The 23,590-nt window shown below is 43.0% G+C and overlaps 1 protein-coding gene across 1 annotated transcript in view; it reads right to left on the bottom strand.

Annotated features, from left to right (window-relative positions):
* The window catches only part of COL25A1 (collagen type XXV alpha 1 chain), a 457,778-nt gene that overhangs the window by 108,824 nt on the left and 325,364 nt on the right, over positions 1-23,590 (bottom strand). Inside the window, exons 8-10 of the mRNA XM_056116824.1 lie at positions 8,647-8,718; positions 7,840-7,947; positions 6,172-6,207 (exon numbers count right to left, since the gene is read on the bottom strand). Coding sequence (XP_055972799.1) covers positions 6,172-6,207; positions 7,840-7,947; positions 8,647-8,718 — 216 coding nt within the window. The remainder of the gene's footprint in view (positions 1-6,171; positions 6,208-7,839; positions 7,948-8,646; positions 8,719-23,590) is intronic.

The following is a 23,590-nucleotide window of genomic DNA, read 5'->3' as shown; positions in this document are numbered from 1 at the left end:
GGATCATTGGTGGTGGAAACTGGGCACTGGTGGAGGAATGGGTACTTGATCATTGTATAACTGAAACCCAAGCACGAATGTTTGTAAGTCTACATCAGAACCTCATGGTGTTTCACTAATAAAAATGGTAAAGGTAAAGGTAAAGGCCCTCCCGTTGTTTGTCGATTTGCTCGAGTGGGCCCAGTAACATCTCCATTGGAGACTTTGTTGTTACTGTGTTTGGCATATTGAATACGACACGGGAAGCTTGCCAGGCTCTGCCGTGCGGGCGAGATACTCTCGGTAGCTTGCCGGGCTCTCAGAGAGGGGCGGAGGAATCGAACTCGGGTTGGCTATGTTGGCTGCGTGCAAGGCAAACACCCTACCGCTGTGCTATCGCTCCATCCCTAATAAAAATTCTTGCCTGAATTATTCTTGCCTGAATAGAAATGAAATATTAAATTATTAAATTATTCTTGCCTGAATAAAAATGAAATATTAAAAAAAGAAAGATGACTGTGATCAGCTCTGTTGTTTGTGGTTGGAGGGTTTGGGCGGGGGGTGCTCTCTTTGACAGATTAAGATCAGGAGCAGAAGGCTGCTATTGTTTCCTTCCTGGGAGAGGACGGGTGGATGGCAGGGCCAAGGGCAGCCAAGCATCAGGGGTGCCTTCTCAGGTCTGTGAGGTGGAACCCTTTCAGCTTCTGGTCCACCTCACGGGCTGCTTGTTGCAATTTTATTCTGACTGGAGCAGAAGCCGTTATTAATGCCCTGGTTACTAATGAATAGAAGCAATGATATTCACTTGGCCCACATGTCATAAATGTATTTGTAGACAAAATAAAAACAAATGGAAGACACCTATGACATCTTTGGATACAAGCCCAAATTTCATATTCACAGTAAAATTTTTCTGAGTTTTAAATGCTCGGACAGCACCAGCCCTGGTGGAAGATCTGGTCCATGTACCCTTGATTCAGAGAGAGGCGGATGGCTCTGTGATGAGGTTTGGGGAGTGAGTGATGAAGGGGAAAGGGAAGGCAGGAAGGGTATCAAAGTAGGAAAAGGGGGTTTAGTCTGTGAAACCTTGAATATAAACACTAAAAAACAAAAAGCTCTACAAAACTGGGCTATTATATAATTGGTATATTGTATATTATATTGTATATTATATGTAATTTATATTACATATAATATAATAATAACATATAATCCTACCCTGTGCCTGACTGTCTCCACCAGGGCCCAACAGCTGAAGACCTCTGGGGCCCAGCCAAGGCCATGCTGGGACCATGCTCCACACACTTGGATGAGCCTCATGCATAAAAGAACTGGCAGAGGAACCCAGATGTGTGGGACCCGGGGCTGAGATCTCCAAGCCGGCACGGTTTGGGACTGGACCTGCCAGTAACTAGACAGTTACACCCAACAACTGCCGTGTAACTCCAACAATGGCCAGGATCCAGAGATTATCACACTCAGCTCCCGGAATGACATCTTATCATCTCATTCCTACTTTGGACAAACTGGCAGGCTACCAAATGTAACCTGCCCACACGGCAGAGTCTGGCAAACTCCCCATGGTATACCCACTATGCCAAATACCAGTAACAATGATAGGTCTCATTCTCCTAACCCTGAAAAAAGCCTTGAATATGGCACTTTAAAAAAAAAAAATCTCAGGGCTAGGACGAAGACGACGTTACTGGCACCTGCTCGAGGCAATCGACGAACAACAGGGTGGTCGTGGTCGTGATCGTGATGTAATTTATACAGCATGTTATACCTATAAAATTTGTCTTTTCTACTTTTGAGAACATTTATTATAGAAATAAAAATGAACATCAGAAGGAAAAATACCTTCAAAACTCCTATTTACACAGGGGCATTGGTGTGGGTGTTGAGTACTTTGGTGGTGGTGAGGTGAAATAACTGTACCCCAATATCATAAATGTCAACACAACTGTAAACACATTATCTGAACTATCATAAATTTAATAATATGCTACTTAAACTTCTGAAGAATTGGAAAAAAAAATCCAACATATGTGCAAGGAAGCAGTCCTGACTTTGATCTGATGGAGGAACTAAAGCAGTTTTCTCCTATCTAGAGAAAGTCCAATTTATTTATGCTTAAGATTCTGCCTTTTGAAAATCTCATACTTAGCTTCTCCACAAACCCGAAGGTCCTGTTTACAAAATGACTGCACAGCAGGATTAAATAAATGTGGGGCTGCTTGAGATAGGTTTCCAAAAAAAGTGATTCTTATTATTCTCTCAGCAATGGTGCTAATCCTAGGTGATTATTTTTGTAATATAAATCATCCAACCTAAATTATGAAAGCCAATTCTCCACCTGATACAGAAACAGTTTTGTAAGAGCTAATTTTAGATAGTCCCTAACTTCTTGAGGTCATTAGACACATTTAAAATTTTTTTAATTCTCCACTAGCTCTCAATTCTTCATCCACTGTCCCCTCCAGCACGCACACACAGACCAAGCAGCCGTGGGTTCTGAAAACTACAGGGCAGGTGAGCAGTGTGGTATTGATTTTCCTTTGTTCAAACTTGTGGGTAAGAAGGGGAATTTTTTTTTTATAGGAATCAATTTTGGGCTGGAGAGATAGCACAGTGGGTAGAACGTTTGCCTTGCCTGTGGCCGACCCGGGTTCGATTCTGTTGTCACTCTCAGAGAGCCCAGCAAGCTACCTAGAGTATCCTGCCCACACAACAGAGACTAGCAAGCTCCCTGTGGCATATTCTATATGCCAAAAATAGTAACAACAAGTCTCACAATGGAGACGTTACTGGTGCCCGCTTAAGCAAATAGATGAACAACGGGAGGACAGTGCTACAGCGCTAAGGGAATAAATTTTATTTTTAGAAAATCATATTTTAGAAGATTAGCATTACGATTATTTTTTTAATTGAGTCACTGTGAGACAGAGTTACAAAGTGTTCACATTTGAGGTTCGGTCATGCAATGATTCAATACCCATCCCTCTACCAGTGCAAATTCTCCACCACCAATGTCCCCAGTATACCTCCCACTTTCCAGCCCTCCCCCTGCCTCTATGACAGACAATTTACCCTATAATCTCTCTCTCTGCTTTTGGGCATTATGGTTTGCAATACAGATACTGAGAGGCCATCACGTTTGGTCCTTTATCTACTTTCAGCATGCATCTCCCATCCCGAATGATTTCTCCAGACATCATTGACTTAGTGATCCCTTCTCTATCCCAGCTGCAAGAAGGGGAATGTGAGGGAGAATTGATCATGCACAATGGTGGGGAAGAATATTTCCAACAAAGGAGAAGGCAAGAATAATGTTATGGCGTGCAGCAGGACTGCGGGGCCTGGCCATGCTCAGAAGGGGCCACATGGTAATGTACTTGGTCTCCGACAGCGTCCTGGCCCACTCATCCCAACAGGGCCTTTCTGTCTGCCAAGCAGGTCACCAGACATTTGTTTTACAGCAATGACCTATCACTTGCCAAAGTCTCCGTGGGTCCTAACACAGTTTCATGTGCTTAGGGCCTCACTCGGATGTCCCTAGAACTGGCTGAGATGCAGAATGGGGATCACTGCCTGCCTGGGAGTCATCAGTGAAGAAGGGTTTAGCCAGAGCACCACACTCCTGAGGAAAAGCCTCTGGGACAAGGTGCTTTGCTCTCTTCCCAGACTTTGAGTTAAAACACACACACACACACACACACACACACTCTCTCTCTCTCTCTCTGTCTCTCTCTCTCTCTCTCTCTGTCTCTCTGTCTCTGCCTCTCTCCACACATTCTCTCACACACACGTTCTCACACACATACTCTCTCACTCTCTCACACACATATTCCTTTACTCTCTCACACACACTCTCTTTCACACTCACACACTCTCTCTTACACACACTCTCACACACACTCTCTTATGCGACACACACACACAAACACAATACATTTGAAATAAAAAAGACAATTTCAAAAAAAAAAAGATTTTCACCCCATGGAATATTCTGGATTCCCTATATTTCTTAGAGATGGGCTAAATTTAAATTATGCAGGTGCTATTTAAGTTAATAAGCATAAATGCCTTTTTTTAAATGAAAGTTTTTATATCATAGAAAGATTTAACTTCAAGCAAATAGAAGAGGTAAACATTCAGTTTGCCAGGAAGAGGAATTAGGGGATTATACTGCTTTACAGAAAGACTCTGAATGGGATTGCTTTAAATAGCACAATTCTCCAGCACATTTATGATATGTTGATTTATGAAAATCTGATTCACACAGAACTTTACAGGAATACATCTGTTATATAAATCCATGCTCACCTGTAATTTACCCTAGAGGGAACAATTGAGTGATAATAATAATAACATACTCATACAATTCTTCATTAGAGATTTTAGAGTGCTTTCCCTAAATTTATTGCATTTGTCTTTGGCAACTTTATAAGGGAGGTGGGGGGGGGTATTATTATGCTTTCTTTACAGATGAGAAATTAAGAGGTTAAGTGACTCGCCCAAGGTCAGACAGGCCATTCATTCATTTGCTGCCACATGAGTGATGGAGTTTTAACGGGATGGTCGAGGAAGTCAGTTTCTTCCTTCTACTTTTTTTTCCTAAGCAGCTGGGAAGGCTATTAAAACAGAAGTGGGTGATCTCACAAACACAATGTTGAATGAGAGAAGCCAGACACCAAAGTGTATGTACTGCATGATTCTATTAATAAAAAAATCAAATGCAAGGCAAAGCTAATCTATGGAGACCTCTAGGGAGAGGGGTGGGGTCTGGGATAGTGGAGGACTTCAGAGGGGGGTGGGATCTGGGGTGCTGGGGGTCTTCCAGGATATAAAGTTCAATTTGTTGATCTGGTTTGTGGTTATGTTGTAATGCTTGCTGTGGAAATTCACTGAGATACAGGCTTGGGATTGATCTACGTTATATATATATATATATATATATAATATATAATACTTTATGTATATTATACATATTGCAGACATTTCCTTTTAAAAATGATATGACATCTTTTGAAAGACTACAAGGCACATATACTTTTAGCTCAATCTCTTATTGAAAAAATTAGAATATGAAATAAATCCAAAGAGGTTCAAAGGAAAAGGAAAGACTTATAGAAAAATTATCCAGTATCATTTCCATTTGACAACTTGCTACTGGATGGGAAATTGGGAATGCCAAGTGCTTATCATAATTAACTCAGGACTAGGTTGAGCACCCATGCTCAGTGGTATTAAGGTAGAAGATGAAGGCAAATGGGCTAATGCTGTTATTTACATACTATATTCTAGAAAATATATGGGATTTGAAGAAAGATATATATATATTTAAAATATATACTCATTTAATTTTAGAACTTTGTGTTCTGGGATGCCACAGCAGGCATCAGAGTTGAAAGGATTTGCACAGACATAGGCACAATGGAAAACTCCTGAGAATTTCAAGTAACCTTCATGTAAGAATGCAGAAAAGTTCCTGGTACTAATCTTGGCCATTCTTGGGTGTTAGTCTCCTATTTTGTTACTTTATGTTCCCCAGATAAATGCAATCTTTCTATGTCTATCCAGGGGAAAAGGGAGCTCAGATAGAGAAGGGAGCACCAAATAAAGGGTGTTGGGAGGATCCTCCCAGGATGGGAGAAGCATGCTGAAAGTAGACTATAGACCAAACATGATTGCCACCCATTGCCTCTTTTGCAAACCACAACACCCAAAAGGAGAGAGAGAACAAAAGGGAATGCCCTGCCACAGAGGCAGGGTGGGATGGGGGAGATGGGGGGTAGGAGGGATACTGGGATCCGTGGTGGTGGGAAATGGGCACTGGTGGAGGGATGGGTATTTGATCACTGTATAATTGAAACCCAAGCACAAAAATTTGTAAGTCTACAACTGTACCTCATGGTGTCTCTCTAATAAAAATTATATATAAAAAAAAAGAATGCAGAAAAGAACCAGCTTGTGATCACTATCCACGGTAAAACTACAGAAACATTCCATTGGGTTAAGCAATTATTATTTTTAAACTTTTACTAGTTTTCTTTCTTTCTGCTATGGGTCATAGGATGGATATGTTTGTCCCACACTTGCAATGTCTACACGGTGTCTAGATTAAGACTAACTCAGACTAACTTGGCTTTCATCATTGTGATATGGAAAATGATAAACAGAGATACTTGCCATCATGCCTTGTTCTCCTGGTTTCCCTGGTTCACCCTTAAAAAGGAACAGTGAAAATTTTGTTAATGCAATAAACATGAAAATTTGTTTTTGTGTTTTTAATTAATACCTCCAGAGCACAGCATTACTAGCATCCAGAAACCACCTACTGAAAGTCAGTTCCTCCTGTTAGAGGAAAAATTCACAGCAGCTCCTTTCCAGGAATGGCCTCAGGAGAAGGCTGTCTTGGAGAAGTTTTAAAGTATTGCTCTTTGGAAAAAAATATGAGTGTAGAGAGAGAAAAATGAAATATGCCAAGACATTCATGATTATGACTGACTTTAATTGTTTCCTTTTTATAGTCTATTTTTGAATTTTGTAAATAAATATTTTTATTATTTCTATACTATAAAGATGGGCTGGAGCGAGAGCACAGTGGATAGGGCATTTCCCTTGCATGTGGCCAACTTGGGTTCGATTCCCCCACCCCTCTCAGAGAGCCCAGCAAGCTACGAGAGTATCCCACCTGCATGGCAGAGCCTGGCAAGCTCCCTGTGGAGTATTCAATATGCCAAAAACAGTAACAATAAGTCTCACAATGGAGACGTTACTGGTGTCCACTTGAGCAAATCGATGAACAATGGGAGGATGGTGCTACAGTGCTATAAAGATAAGTTTTGGGGGGCCTGGAAAAATAGCACAGAGGGTAAGGTGTCCGCCTTGCACGCGGCCGACCCGAATTCAATTCCCAGCATCCCATATGGTCCCCTGAGCACCACCAGGAGTAATTCCTGAGTGCATGAGCTGGGAGTAACCCCTGAGCATTGATCCGGGTGTGACACAAAAAGCAAAAAAAAAAAAAAAAGATATTTTTTTAAAGCAATACATAAAGACTTACATTATTGGATTCAGTAATAACTATACATTTTCATTCTGAAAGTCATACTATAAATATTTTTTAAATATTTTCATATAAATTCATACAAGATATCAAAGGGTCATTTGTGGGTACTTTTTCCATGTACTTATTTAAATTGCTGGGTTGCTTTTACAAAACTAAACCTGTAATATTTACTAAGTATTTCTCAACTAAGTTAGATCAAGTATTGGGACTGTGTTTGTTTCTGCTTAGTTTTTATTTCTTTACCATGGTGAAACAAAACACATACAGACTCTGAATCATTTCCATTAATAAACTTTTCATACAAAGGACACATGCTATTTAAACCCCTGGGCATGGATGTTCAACCATCAATTTCACCATTGAACAATTAGGTGATTTGGTTAACTGCAAGGGATTCAATGACGGAATTTATCGCCCACATTTGCATGCACTGCACGGTGCTCTCCTGTCTTTGCCTCTGGCCCTCCGAATGCCATCAGGCTAGTTTCCCAGGAATCTCTTGGGAAGAGCTTGAGGGTGGCCCTTCCACTGGTGTTTCCTGGACTTACCTAGCAACCAGCTTGGTGACTGAGACAAACCCCAGCTCTGTGGTTTGTGTGTGAGCCCCATGGATCAAGTAGTCCTGGGGGTGGTGCCCCTGTGGGTGGGGTCTCAGCATCACCCCATCTTCCTCCAGCCCAACACTGACCTGAACCCCCTGTATCCCTACTCCCTCTCCCTCTCAATTCTCAGCCCTTACAAAGAGACAAAACTTGTGTGAGCCACTGATCCAAAGGATAACTCACGGGCACGCCAGGCATTCCTCGGGGGCCATCCTTCCCCGTGTCCCCGGGAGGGCCCCTGGGGCCTGGAGGGCCAGGGGGCCCTGGGGGGCCGGCTTGTCCTTGGTCACCCTGAAATCAGAGAACAACCAGTCATGACCACGAGAGATAAACACCCATGTCTCTTCCCAGTACCTCAGATGGGTGTGATCTAACCCATGTTTACAGGATGAAAAGAACCAGAGCATCTTGTGACACCAAGCCCATATTCAGTCTGCCTGCTGACCCAGGCACATACATGTTCATACATGTTCATACATGTTTGGATGAGCCGAGGTCTTACAGCTCTGGCTGGCAGTGGGAGTGTAAGTCTCTGTATCAGATCTGCTCTGTGGCTCTGCAGAGCTTCATTGCATGCCAACGCTGCCCCCGTTCCAGTAACCTTGGTTCACTGGGAAAGCTGCATCTGCTCTTCAACATGTGTTTACTTTTGTAGACCCCAGACAACGGATCCCAGGAGGGTCTGGTCGTGCAGCATAATCATTTACAAGCTACCAAAAGCACCGAGAGGCTGCATCTGTTATTAGAGACCACTAAAGCAGTTTCTCTTTTTAAAGGAAAACATGCTAGGTAGCATATAGGTTTCTGGATTTTCAAATTCATTTCAAACTTGAGCAGCTCAGGAAACAATTGAGCACTAAGGTGCTTCCAAATAACACCTACCTCCCCCTCCCCGGCTGAGAGAAATGAGAGTCCCCCTCCACTCCCACCCCATGCAGAATCCCCACCGAGTGTGAAAAAGAATCAGGGGAGAGCAAGAGGAAGCACTACCTTAATCAGGCGGCGTTTAATGAGCTGCTGATCAGCAGAGAGAAAGCCATGATTGATTTTAGGAAACACCATCTGATCAGTCAGTTGAGGTCAAAGGTTGGAGTTCAGAGGTGAGAGAGTTGCAGAATAGACATCAGAAGGTGCCAAGAAAGAAATAGAGACATCCATGTTAGACTGATCATCGCAGTTCAATGCATTGGAACTGGCACTTGGGTCTGCCGTGGTCTCTGGCTCAAGAGGCATGCCCCGCCTTTACGTGAGGAAGGGACCTTTCTCGGACCCGGGCTTGGAGAGAAGCAGGCCAGCTTGCCCTGGGAGCAGACCACCTGGAGCCCAAGTACCAGCTCACTGTCCGTCAGACCCATCAACCAGCGTCAGGGAGCAGGAACTGGGCCTTCACTGGGTGGGTAGAGTTGGGCATCCGGGCTAGCTGCGTCTGCCCCAGACAACGCCTCCCTCTCTTGGTCCTGCATGCCTGACGCTTAGTTTCCTTCTTGACAGGGGTCTTTGGGGCCTCATGAAGGAGGCGGGGGGGGCGGTCCCTGGGCCCGGGAATGTGAATGCAGGCAGCGATTCCTGCTGCCCCTGACGCTGGCCATGGGCTGATGGAGCACATGCGGGTGCCGGCCACAAACCTTGACGGTGAGGATCTGATTACTGTGCAGGGCAGCGACCGTGGGGAAGCCTGGCAGACCCTAGGGGCAGGGCACACACCCAAACAACACGACAGGAAACGTCACGGACATCGCACTGGTGGACAGACAGACAGACAGAACAAGCACGGACCAAATACCACCCTCTCCTGCTCCAAGCCTGGCGTGGGTGCCACAGCCTGGAAATCCCAGGCTCCCTATGGCCCATGGACCCTGTCAGGGCACAGCCGGCTGGACTCTCACTGTCTCTGTCCTCTGTGGGGAGCGAAGGGGGAACACGGGTCTGGGATGTACTGTTCTCTCCTTGGCACAAATACAAGGGGTCATAACGCCAGGAAAACAGCACCGGGCTCCCTCTATGGCCCTTCTGTGTGCCTCTCAAACCAGTGACCTAGGTTCTCATTCCCAGGACAGCCGTGGCCAGAACGTGGCAGCCCTTGGTGCTCCCCAAGCACCAAGGTGTGGGTGGCAAGTGTGGTTTTCCTCAGAGAAGATTCCAGGCCCTGTCACGACCCACGTAGGAGCACCTGAGGAGGGGCTGGGAGGAAAACCATCTCTCCCCACAGGGTGATTCACAGCAGGGTTATGGCCACACTGGACAGTAATCACTTCTGTCACAAAACTGTCCCCAAAGAACTTGACCGTTCACACAACCCCCTAAAGCAGAAAGGGGGTTTTGAATTCTTGAGCAACCTGGGACAAGTTGGGTAGTAAGGCTGCCCGTGGACGCCTAGCCCTGTGCCTTCTCGGCGGGGAAGTTCTGAGAGAGCAACGATGCTTTTGCTCGGTTTCTGTTCTAGCTGTGCCCACCACACACAGAACATATTTAGCACACAAGTAAAGTGAACAATAACGACAATGACACTCGGGCTGCAGAATTCCTCACCAGGGCCTTCTTGCTACCTCCCTTCCTCCATAATTGATTTTGAGGATGTTTATAGAATTTTTAAATATTGTATTTATTTTGTGCCTAATAGAGATGAGTTTCCCTTCTTCAGAAGTTAGTTGGGACTCCACACCAGGCTGTTTTCACTTGGGGTGACCCAGAGAGGGGGCGGGTGAGAGCCCTACCCACCCCAAGGGACACAGCCCTGGAAGCCAACCTCCACTACCCAACCACTGCCACGTTCTAGACTGCTTTCCACACGCTCAGGCCGAGCCTCACTTATAAGTGAACATATTCCTGGACACATCATAAGACACTTCCTACCAATTTTACATAACTACCACATCATATTTGATGGGGTTTAGACAGTAGACAACAAATCATAGAGGGAAATATAGATAGATAGATAGATAGATAGATAGATAGATAGATAGATAGACTGGAGCGATAGGACAGCGGGTAAGGCATTTGCCTTGCACGCAGCTGACCCAGGTTCGATTCCTCCATCCCTCTCAGAGAGCCTGGCAAGCTACAGAGAGTATCCTACCCACTTGTCAGAGCCTGGCAAGCTCCCCGTGGCATATTCAATATGCCAGAAACAGTAACAACAAGTCCCACAATGAAGACACTACTGGTGCCCGCTCGAGCAAATCGATGAACAATGGGAGAACAGTAACAGTGCTACAGTGCTATATATAGTATATATTCTATGCTCTATATAGTAGCACTTTCCTTCCATTGTTCATATATATATATAAATATATATATATATATATATATATATGCATCTCAGAGAGCCCAGGAAGCTATGGAGAGTATCCTGCCAGCACAGCAGAGCCTGGAAAGCTAACTGTGACATATTCAATATACCAAAGACAGTAACAATAATGGGTCTCATTCTCCTGACCCTGAAAGAGCCTCTAATACAGCAGCGTTGGGAAAGGCGAGTAAGGAGAGGCTGCTAAAATATCAGGCTGGGACGAATGGAGATGTTACTGGTGCCCACTCGAGTAAACTGATGAACAATGGAATGACAGTGATACAGTGATATAGAAGTCAGTCAAGTCAGGTTTGCAGTGTGAGGCCTCTCTGGAACCATAAAGTCTTTGTTTGTCGGTCTCTGGGGCTGGGGCTTCTCCCAGAGAAGCAGAGGGAATCTTAGCCCTTTTGCCAAATCCTTTCTGATAAGGCTAGGAAGTGGCTGGGGGAGGTTTGAGGTGACCTGTATCTCTTTGTCTTCTCCCCAAGTAAAAGCCCTTTAAACATAGATTCAACACAAATTCAAAACTGTTACAAGTTGGAAAACAGATGTGTACAATTTGTTTTTGTTTTACTATGGAATATGAGTTTAAAATGTTATTAAATGGTAATGTGCCAGCATCTGCCCATCTGTGACTCATTAGGCCGATATTACACAGTCAGGATTTTATATAGAAACCTCATCTTTATGTAACAAAGAACAAAAACAGATACAAACAAGACGTCGAGGAGGGATCAGAATCTTGATTAGTGGTGATAAATCATAATGTCACTTTTAAACGAGATTATCGAACAAAAATAATTTAAAATTAAAGACCTTTAACAGCACACATGGCAGGATCTGACCAAGATCTTAATATACGAATTAATAAATAGGCCACTTTTTTCCCCCTTTTGGGGTCACACCAGGCAATACTCAGGGGTTACTCCTGGCTCTGTATTCAGGAATTACTCCTGGCGGTGCTCAGGGGAACCATATGGGATGCTGAGAATTGAACCCAGGTTGGCCGCATGCAAGGCAAAAGTGCTTCCCACTGTGCTACCTCTCCAGCCTCAAATAGAGCACTTTTTACCATCATATCAGAGCAAGAGCAGTTTGCCGTTAGAGCCTATTTTCTATGTATGATCACGAATCAGCTGAACATCAAGAGCATCTTCGTTTGGTCCCCAAGGTTAATGGCATCTGAATAGGATGGCATCAGTCAGGATCCTCTGGCCAATATCACTTCCTCCCCCAGAACATTCCTGCGTGAGGAACCAACCTCATGTTCTGCATCAACTCCATGGTGGAAACCCAAGCAGCCAGGTACTGGAGCTGGGCTCGAAGGATTCCCTTAGTGAATGGGGCAAAGGAGGCCTAGGGGTTCTGGAGAGAGGATGTGTTTGGAAGGTTTCTCAGTATCTCGCCAAACCCTATGACTTGGACTGCAGAATCCCAGCCCCATCCCCAAGTATTCTATGTTGGGGAGAGATGAAGAGTGCCCACAAGTGTTCTGCGAGTGCTTAAAGATAATACACATGATGCATCTTCCCTAAAATCACTTTGAATGAACAGCAATCATTTCATCATTGACATGTCAAGCAAATAGAACCAAGCAAGTATAAAAAATCTGCATGAATGTTGGAAAGGCTCCTGCCTCACTGAGACATGGGGGGAGGCGCAGCGGTGAGCCAGAACATTACATGCACAAAACCCTAACATGAGCACTACTGAAAATCATGGAGTTCACATAAAACTGGAAGAGAAAAAGCTACTGTCAGGGCCAGGCGATAATAGGGCAAGTAGGGCGTTTGCCTTGCATGCGGTCAACCCGGGTACAAATCCCAGCATCCCACATGGTCTTCCAAGTACCACCAGGAGAAATTCTCTAGTGCAGAGTGAGGAGTAGCCCCTGAGCATTGCCAGTATGACCCAAAAAGGGAAATAAAAAGCTTCTATCTGATGACTGGAGGCAGAGAAACTGGTCTCTGAGTCTCCAGCAGACACCGGGTGGATGCTTTCCCACTCAAGGCCTCTCAGGTTAAGACTGGAAGGTCAGTGCTGGACCTGCAGGCTGTGGACCTATGTGCCAGCTCTGCCAGGATACCCGTACTGTTCACACATGCAGACATGCTTCCTCACTCACCATGCCATCCCCTACACCATCAGTATCATTAGTCATAGTCCCTTCTACATAAATGAAATGGACAGATTTCACTGGATTTTACATCTCTAAAAACTTGCCTGGTACACAGATGGTCTGAGTGGGTGTGGAAAAAAAATACGTCGCTAGGAAAACATGGAAGAAGAGTCCAGGAATAAGCTGAAATGCTGAAATAATTTGTGCACATTTCAGCCCCTAAATATTTTGAATTCTAGAGAAAAGGAGCGATAGCACAGTGGGTAGGGCATTTGCCTGGCACAAGACTGACCCGATTGGCCCAGGTTCAATTCCTCTGTCCCTCTCGGAGAGGTGGGCAAACTACTGAGAGTATCTCACCCGCATGACAAAGCCTTGCAAGCTCCCCATGACGTATTCTATATGCCAAACACAGTAACAAGTCTCACAATGGAGACGTTACTGGGCCTGCTTAAGCAAATCGATGAACAACGGGAGAACAGTGCTACAGTGCTACAGAGAAAAGGAATGCACAAGAATGTAAAACTACCTGAAATCCCCAGCTGCCATTTGAGGGAATACACAGACAACTTCAAGGCTCTTCACCACTATGTTGGGGATCATCATGGGGCCCACGCTTTGACCAAAGAGGAGCACTAGCTCCTTCCAGAACCATCACAAAGAAAAGACTCACCATCACCCCAAAGAGATGCTGAGGACCTAAAGGACTTCCCGAGAATTTCTCCAAACAACTTGGAAGCCATTCTTTCAAGATGCTATGGTCATTCTCTGCTCAGCTATGATGAGTGTTACATAATTATATTATAGTGAGAAAATTTTGGGTTTTGTCAAGAACATTCAAGAAGGCAATGATGGAGCCAGACATTTCATCCAGGACTTCTAATTCTAGTCTTTGTCATCATGAATTTATGTGTCTATAATTTCTCCTCGACTTATAGCTTCAACATAGAAGAGCTGAGTGGGGACTAACATTCAACAGTATTGAGAAAGTACTGTGAGTATCTGGGCTGGGTCCCCAACATGGGGGAGGATAGTGTCCCCTGTTCATGGGGTGGGTCATCTTCTGGGGAAAGAGGGGATTGTAGAACAGAAAGGAAGTCAAAATTACCCTCCCCACCCAACATCAGTAAGAAGGAGCCAAAGGCTTCCTGAGTGGGTAGAGGAGAGAAGAGGTGAGGACGAGGCTGTTGTAGCCAGAGAAAATCCAAAGACAGACCCTTAAGGACCTATTACAGTAGTTAGTTGAAGGGGAGCCAGAGGAGGAACTGACAGTCTTGGGTGGTGTCTCGAAGGTAGAAGTCACAGGACTAGCAGCCTGGTCAAGAGAACAGGGAGAGAAAGCAGCAAATGGGCAGAGGTCTGCAGCTGTAGCAAAGATGGAGGGAAGAAGAAGCCAGACGGAGGGTGATGGTGTTTGGAAAAGTGCTGTAGGGGTGAGGCATTCAGTCAAGGACTTGTAGAGCCTGAGGTGTTGATGGCCACAGTTGACCTTACATGTATAACAGGAGAGAGATGGGTAAGAACTCTGGGAAAACTGGGGATTTAAGGGATTGGTGGAGGAAGATGTAAGCCCAAAGAAGAGAGAGACAAAGAGGGTGTGGAAGCAGGAGGAATGCTCACTCTGCAAAGGGCTCAAAGGATGCTTTATTTCCCTGCTTTTTGCACCTTGAGTGGTGCAGGACTGAGGCCCAGGGGCACTCATGAGCAGGCACAAAATCCACAGAAGCACGAGGGAGCAAACCTGAGGCTGAGGATGGATGGAGGGGAAATATGTTATTTTTAAAATTTTTTAGAATGGTCAAGTGGCCCCAACAGCAAGCCATATGGAAAGAAAAGGCATGTGTGAGGCTGAGAAATGTGAATCCTTGAGTTTCTTCATCATGTAAATAGTATCATGATTCTGTTTGCCCAAAATAGATCATGCATTACAAAACAACCAACCCAGTGGATGTGTGTGCAGCATGAGGAGAGATGGCAGTTCCTAGAAGCCGATAACATGATTCCAAGCTAAAAGGGACCAGATGGGGAAACATTATAACAGAATGCAAAAATATTTAGGTAAATGTATAACTTTAGCTTAACAGCAGGAACTGTTAGGAGGCTAAAGGAAGAAAGAAATGAGGAAAAAAACGCTGCTAAATCATTCCATATTGCAGGAGATGGTATAATCTATCTGAATAGAAACATTGACTATATAAAACTAAATAGTCGATCCTTTGACCAACCCAATGGGTGTGGGGCCTTTGACAATCAGAATTTATTCAGTTGACTGGGAAAATTGGCCTTATGGAAGTACTAATTCTGGAAAGAACCAGCTCTCTGGAATTAGATAGGATATTGTCTTCAAAAGCAATTTTTCTTTCCTTTTTTTTCTATTTCTTCTTTTTTAAAATAAATATTCTGTGACTTTCAGTTGTGCTCTATTTTAAATGTAAACTTTAGTCACTCCAGAAGTTTTTAAATAAGTAAAACAGAAAGGTGTACTTACATGTCAATAGAAAAAAAAAAGATAAGATTAATCCAGCCTCTACACTGACAAATGTTGTTAAATATTATTGCTACCAAAATGGTAAGACAAACAGCAAAGGATCTGGAAAGAGTGAAGAACCTTCAATACCAGCAAGTTAAAACATAAGAAAAATAATCTAACTGATTCATACTAAAAAAGTCTCTATACATATTCCACAATCTAGCAAAGGATTCTGGGTTTCTTTCTTGTAAAGCATTTGCTAAGTTTAGATACGTTTAATCTTATTTTTTTCTATTGACATAAGTATTTGTATTGTTTAAAAATCCCTGCAAAAGATGAGCATCTACAGAAAGAGGCAGAACTTGTAGGATTCCTGAAGATGCATTGTCCAGGCATCCAGGAGGAACCCAGACACAGGAAGCAGGGGAGAACACAGCACATTCGCAGTCTGGGAGATGGTACAGAAGAAAACCGTATCCCTTTTATTTACACAGACCTGCTTCCTCTGGACCAGAGCCATTTTAAGAGAACATCAGGGGAAAAGTTTTGTCTGAGAGTGTCTTATAATAAGGAAGATAAATAATGATGGTGAGGATAGTGGTCAAGGCGGGTCTACGATACTAAGGGCCAGGCATTCTTCTAGGAACTTGAAAGAAATGAATTCTTCTCATCTTCATGGCATTGTTTTGACAGATTAAGAATGGGAGATGCAATGAGGTTAAGGGTTTTAGCCACATTTTTCTAAGTAACACTCTCAGGCCATTTGCTAAGAGTTCACCCTGGGTCATTCTACCGCCCAGAAACCCTCCACGCTCTGCACTTCATTCACTTGCTCAAGATGAGTCAGCTCTTGAATAAGGTCCTACTATAACCACAACAGTATGTTGACATTGACATCAGGCAGGCAACCAGAGAGAGCCTACCCCAGGTTCCAGGGAGCCCAGAGTATAACCAAAAGAGGCAGATGCTAAGCCAGGAATTACTATATCTTTGGAGATATTTATGTCCACATCTTTTCTCACATCTCTCTGCTTTCTCTGTCCTTCTGTCAAACTGAGTTGGTCATCAGCTTGTTGCCTCTGAGCAAATGAGGAGGAAGGGCGGAAAACAAAACTTGTCTGTGAACATGTGGACTCAAGCTACCTAGAAAACACAACTATCTGGAAAGAGATTAATTCAAACTGGAAGAGTGGAAAGAAAGGGGTCAGTGGGCCCCAAGAAGAGGACTGGCACAAAAGGGGACCATATGGGATGCCAGAGATGGGACCTGGGTCTGCTGCATGCAAGGCAAAAGCCCTACCTGCATACTATCACCCTGTATGTCCCTGATTTGTTTTCTTTTGGGACCATATCTGGCAGTGCTTGGGGAGCACTTTGAGATAGGTGCTCCAGGTTAGGGGAGGGGGTCAAACACACGCCTTCTGCATGCAAAGCATGTATGGGACCTTTGGGTTCTTGTTCCAGCCCCAAATTTACCTTCTTTAAGCAAACAGAAAGTTCTCTATTGCACCCAAGACAATTATCTCCATCTGAAGTTAGTTCAACACTGCCTGGGAGAGATCAGTCATTTGGGGGAATATTGCTCTAGACCTTCCAGCTTCTGGACTATCTCAGGGAATAAACTAGCACCAAAGAGAAAAATAATGTCCTTTTCCAAAGCAAAAAATATCTGGACTCAGGTCACAGAGATGGAATCCTGCTCTAGGTGGTCCCTCAACTCTACTCAAGGAAGGTTGAGGAAGGACCATGGCAGTGACAGCAGTTGGAGGAAGCCTGCAGAAAGTGAGATGAGAGAGAGACAGACTAGAATGCTGACTTCTTTGTGTCACATACAACCTTTTAATACAAGTGTTGTACAGGGAAGAGGTTCAAGGTGGAGCAGGGAGGGATGCTACTGTATGAACCACAGTTCCCACAGACAGACAGACACTGTCCACTGCTCAGTGCACCCTCATCTGGACTGAGGAGGCTCCAGGAGGCCAGGGCGGGAACTGAGATCTGCGTCTGGCTGCCAAGGATGAAGAGGCTGAGGGGATTTGATCTGAGCTGCTCACCTGGGCCCTCTGGAAGGAGAATATTCTGCCTGAGGTGCAGGAGTGAGCAAAGTGGGAGATGATACATTCAGAGAGTGCTGGAAGCTGACTTTGGTGTGCGGATGAGGTGCATTGGGGAGGCACACTACCTATTAGGGAAGAGTCTGAAATAGCTGAGGGGACGTAGAAGTGGAAGGTTTACAAAGAGGCCTACAGGGGAATGCAGCAGGAAGCCAAGAAGATTTTTCATAATGATGGTATCATGTATGTGTGGGTTTGAGGAAGACACCACTGGCAAAATGATGAAGAATGGACTTTAAAAAAAAATCAAGATACTGCCCACAACGCTTTATCTGAAAATTCAAAACTCTGTGGTCCCTAAGAGTAGACTATTTCTTCCTGAAGTTAAAGATGTTTCTGAGTCGATGGTGAGTATTTTCTGAACAGATGTGAGGCTATTTATGGTCACTAATAATCCTGGGTGTGAACATTCATGTTTTTCATGCGGAAATTGGTGGCTATGTTACAGGGTACTCAGGCCTCCAGGGATGTCACATAATATGTGGTATATGGACAATATTAACTTTCTAATTCCTAAAAACTCTAAGTTCCGAAACACACGTGGCCTGAGGACTGGAAGAAAGGATGGCAAACCCATTCTGAAGTTGATGGCAAAGATCCCTTCCACAGAATTAAAGATTTTTATGAAAAAAGAGTAGGAAGCTTTGAAGTGTAGGCAATGAATCTTGTTTGAATAACTGAATTTGTTAGTAGAAGCTAGTCTGGCCCTCGGCTGCTCTCCACACGCTCAAGCTGAGCCTTACCAATGAGTGAATCTCCAGAAAACCCAGATATGTGGAACTTTGTGACTAAGAACTCTGGGTTCAACGGGACCCGAAACGGGATCCTCCACTGTATCCCCTGTCTCTGGCAACTCAGCAGTCACGCCTACAAGCCACCTCTGGCTGGCACCAGATAATCTCATCATCGGCCATCACCCAGAGTCATATGTCCTTCTCTCCCAAAAGGGAACATAACATGACACTTGCTATAACCACGCTGCAAGACCCTGCACCAGGCTATTTCACTCAGGGCACCCCAGAGGGGAGCGGGTGAGACCCCTTCCTGCCCCAAGGTACCAGCCCAGGCCTTCAAAAACCTCCAGAACTCAACTGCTGCCAGGCTCATGGCCGTTCTCCTGATGCATTAGCCGAGCCTCACCCACAAGTGAACCTATTCCTGGACCTCAATACTTCATACCACATACCTTACCCATACTCCAAGAGTACCGCACCACATTTGATGGGGTTCAAAATAGGAGGAAACTAATATTAGAAGGAAATATTTTTTACAGATATATATATATATATATATATATATATATATTGATCATCGATTTGCTCGAGCGGGCCCAGTAACGTCTCCATTGGAGACTTTGTTGTTACTGTGTCTGGCATATCCAATACTCTCGGTAGCTTGCCGGGCTCTCCGAGAGGGGCGGAGGAATCGAACTCGGGTCAGCCAAAGAAAGAAAGAAATGAGGAAAAAAACGCTGCTAAATCATTCCATATTGCAGGAGATGGTATAATCTATCTGAATAGAAACATTGACTATATGAAACTAAATAGTCGATCCTTTGACCAACCCAATGGAGCGATAACACAGCGGGTAGGGCGTTCGCCTTACAAGCGGCCAACATGGCTGACCCAAGTTCGATTCCTCCGCCCCTCTCGGAGAGCCCGGCAAGCTACCGAGAGTATTCGATATGCCAGACACAGTAACAACAAAGTCTCCAATGGAGACGTTACTGGGCCCGCTCCAGCAAATCGACGATCAACGGGAGGGCCTTTATATATATACATACACACACACGTGTGTGTGTGTGTGGGGGGGGGGTTCTTCACACTCTTTCCTCTAAGGATACTTTTTTGTAGCACTTTCAGCAGTTTTTTATAACTAATAATACAAAATATATTATTTTTGTTCTGCTCTGGGGCAGGGATTGAAGTTCGGGATGGAAACATCTCAAATACGGTGGTAGGAAGGTATAATGGAGATGGGAGCGGAGTTTGAATATTAAATGTAATCAAATATTGTGAACTACTTTATAAAATAAAAAAATAAACAGTTCTGATTATTTTAATGCTATATATTAATAAAAATTAGCCCTGCCAATTATTATGCAGCATATATAATTTACTTACTTTAATGAATAACTAAGTACATTATAATTTGGATATATGTTTTGAATGTAAAGGCAAAAACAGCCATGGAAAATTTTGCTTTTTTAGGAGAAAAGTTTTGCTCAGAATCAATTTGATTACCAAAAACTGCATAATTATTTTTAAAAATATATAAAAAATTGAAAGCTAACATTTTAGAATTAACTTTAAAGCTAACCCATCTTCATGTAATATGTATTTAAAATATACAGTCTGAATAATGGATCCCAAACCAACAGTCCCTTAATTCTTGAAGCATCTCATATGGCAGGCACGAGATTGTACAAGGCAATATGAACTCTACACATCTACAAAACCAAGGGTGCTTTTTAGCTGAGGTCGGGTCTCACCTCCACTTGAATATAACCTATCCATTTCCAGAAAGGAAACCACGGACATCTGGGAGAAGAGCACAGCATGGATCAGGAAAGGACGGTGCCAAGAAAATAGCATATTCATTGGCTTACAAGGCACCTTCCCATAGATGGGGAAATGGGCATTTGTCCAGTAGCCTGTGAGAAAACATCAACTTTCTTGGCATTCTTCATTCTAGGAGAAAGAGCAAAAGTGTCCTGCTGTTCCTAGAAACTCGCATCAGTATCTGGCTTCGGGAGCATTTGCTAAAGTTGCTCTCTCTGAACTGCCTAAATTTCCTGGGGCCAGCTCCCTGGACAGGAGTTTCTTACTTTTAGCTCAAGAGGCAGGCAAAAATGACACCAGGAAATAGTGGGTGACAAACCCAAGGACCCAGAGAGAACAGGTGGTCAAGTATCCTTATATTTCCTCTCACTCTGTGGCTCACCCCACTAAAAGCTGAGTTTGAGCACATAGCCTCTGGGCAGAAGTCTTCAGGTATGACTTCAGTAACTGAGGAGAGTGGAGGACAAGGAGAGTCACGTTCCTTAGAGGGGAACTGTAGGGATATCTTCCCATTTCCTAAAACCCATGCCACTTCAGTTCATATCCTCAATGTTTAGTGTTTTCTCAGGATCTCTTCAATGACGCACCAAGAATTACAACCGTTTGTGACTGGAAAGCATTCCTAAAATTTACATGCTTCCAAAAGGGGCTAAAATGTTGATTTCCAATTAGCGCATGTTTGAATGTTCTGTCACTGACCTTACATTTGATGAGGCTTGTGCAGATGGAATGAAGTCAGAGGGCTACAAGGAGCAGGCAGATAATGCCATGAAGGAAGAAGACTTCAGACCTGCTCCATCTCCACCTGCTTCATCAGAAGCCAGAAATCCTGGCTCCATCTCTTTTCTGCACATTTCTCACTGATGTAAATATTTTACAGTCCCCCCAAAAATATACTACAGTGGAACCAACTGCCCAGTTCAAAATCTATGTGCTTTGGGTGCTTGTTTCAGAAACAAGCAGAAAAGGGGTTTACCCTCCACCTCACCCCAAAGGAAAGAATGCAGCCGGTCTGTTGAAGGACCTAAGCTTTTGACAAAAGGGTTACTGGTTGTCATGGCCCCAGGTTCACTGCTGTTGAAATCTCTGGAGCTTGGACCATGCAACTTTGTAATATAATTGCTAGGAGGTCAGTGAGAGGACAGAAGAGAAGAAAAGGAGAAGGCGCAGTTCTTTGAGAAGGAATCCCTGTGTTCCACAGGATGAATCTATCTGGGCGGAGTCCTGTCAACAGTTCTCAATGAAAGAGGCAGCTACAATCTCAGAAAGAGTTATGTTTTCTCTGGGAATTTCAGAAAAGGATTTCCTGACCTCTGTGACTTGAGATCTAAATTTTATAATGATAGAGATACTAGAAATATAGACTGACACTATTCAAACTCTTTTTTTCCTTTACCTTAACTTTCCCTCATGTCTCCAAATTTCAAATATTTTGACGATGGGACGTCAGTTAAAATATGTCATGATTAAAGATTAAGTTGCCTTGGAAAGCTACTGTAAATGAGGGCTTGAAATAAGTTTTTGCTGCAATTTCTGGATGGGTCAGTTTCATTATTTAAGTGTTCATTTAAATTTAAAAAGTTAATTTAGACTTAATATTCCATTTAGCAAAAGAACTTGCCACATGTAACAGAAGTAAGATTTTTTTCCATCCTGTGATTACAAGGATTAATTCTTATAAACTAATGAAAAAGTAAAAGTGTACTTAGTCTTCTAATTTGGTAAACATTAAATGGAGTATTTGTCTTACATATCCAAAAAGAAATAAGAAAAAGTCAACAGTGAATAATTGAGTCCTGTGTTTAGCTACATTATAAATAATTAAGACCAAGGGAAAATACTTCTCTGATGTTTGTAAAAGATCTAAAAGGAACAGCCTATTTCCAAAATACAAACATGTGTCATAAATGATATTTTTTCCTTCAGTGGGTCTTCAATTTCAGCACCCATAAGGAACAAAGCATTAGTTTTAAAAGCCAGGTGGCATCTGGCATGCTCAGATAAGTAACCACTTCTAACACCTCATCAGCAACAACCTTTATGACTCCCATATGTGGCAAAAATTATGAAATATGCCTACTGTTTCATTATTAAAATGGAATTACTTATTTATGCTATAGATATCAGGAGAGGGAACATTAGCAATTATAAAATACAAATCTGAGGACGAATAAATTTATCACCTTTCATCTTAAATGAAGTTTCAGAACATTATATACAGTTGAGATAAAACTTCATAAACATCAATAGTTCAACTGTTTCAGTTTCTCAGCCCATGTATGTGACTTGGGAAAATCATTACACATTGGGATAATGGCGTGAAACAAATATGACTTAGAAAACATATTTTGCAAGGAACTTCCCAAATCAGCTTTAGGTCTGAGAATCATTTTTCTCTATGTCTGTGCAACTATTTCTATACTTATATATCAAATTTCTAGAAATAGAAGAAGAGATGTAGTATTGGTTGAATGACTAAAATAAGGATCCGGGGGAATCATCCCAACAGAATGGAGTATGTGGGAATAAGAATAAGGAATAGTGCTCAGCTCTGTCAGTTGAGAAGCTAGAAAAGTATAAAGGTATTAAAACTACAACAACAATAAAATACCTTTAAAGTTTAAGATGTTTAACTTAGATACTACTTAGGTAGCAGAAAATAAATTAGGACTAGATCATAGTACTCATTTATATGATATAATCACCAATGTTATTTAATTTTGGTCCCTGGCTATAGTACACAGTAAGAACTGTATGTGGTTAGGATATGTCTGGCTACACATGAAATTATTAAAGAATGTCTGCATAATGGTATTATATATTACAGTATTCCATGTGAAATATTTTATATAGAATTGCCCAATATTAAAATGCTAGCACTTAATTTGAGAAAACCAAATAATAATTGTCTACTCTCAGAATAAGACTTGTGGGCTACCAGTTAATTTGCTGTACCCATACTATCTCTTGAGAAATAATTATTCTACAGCAGAGAGAGTACACAAGAGTGTACACATTTCAAAATAGAGGAAAATTGAAAATGTTGCAGTCCTTTCTTGTGCAACACCCAATGGTGTTACTCTCTCCCCTAAAAAGAAATCCTGGGTAAGTTGTGACAGTTTCTCAAGCTACAACCTTGTTGGCATTTGCCATTTCATTTGACACATTCTCAATGTCTAGTGTTATTCTAACAGTTCCTATATAAAATTCTGGGTAGATACCATGACTCAAACTTTGCATTCTTCTCTGACACATTTTATTAGAACTACATTGCTCCAAAGTGGAAGTAATACCCCAGACCAGTCTAGAGTTACAGCATTAACATGCAGAATTGCACTGGGCATAGAATGCTTTCTCCATTTTGATTTGTTTGACTTTTCT

This window comes from Sorex fumeus, unplaced genomic scaffold (genome assembly GCF_029834395.1).
Source record: "Sorex fumeus unplaced genomic scaffold, SorFum_2.1 ptg000033l, whole genome shotgun sequence".
NCBI classification, from domain to species: domain Eukaryota; kingdom Metazoa; phylum Chordata; class Mammalia; order Eulipotyphla; family Soricidae; genus Sorex; species Sorex fumeus.
Note: the sequence above shows the minus strand (reverse complement) of the source record. Positions and strands in the feature narration are given on the sequence as shown.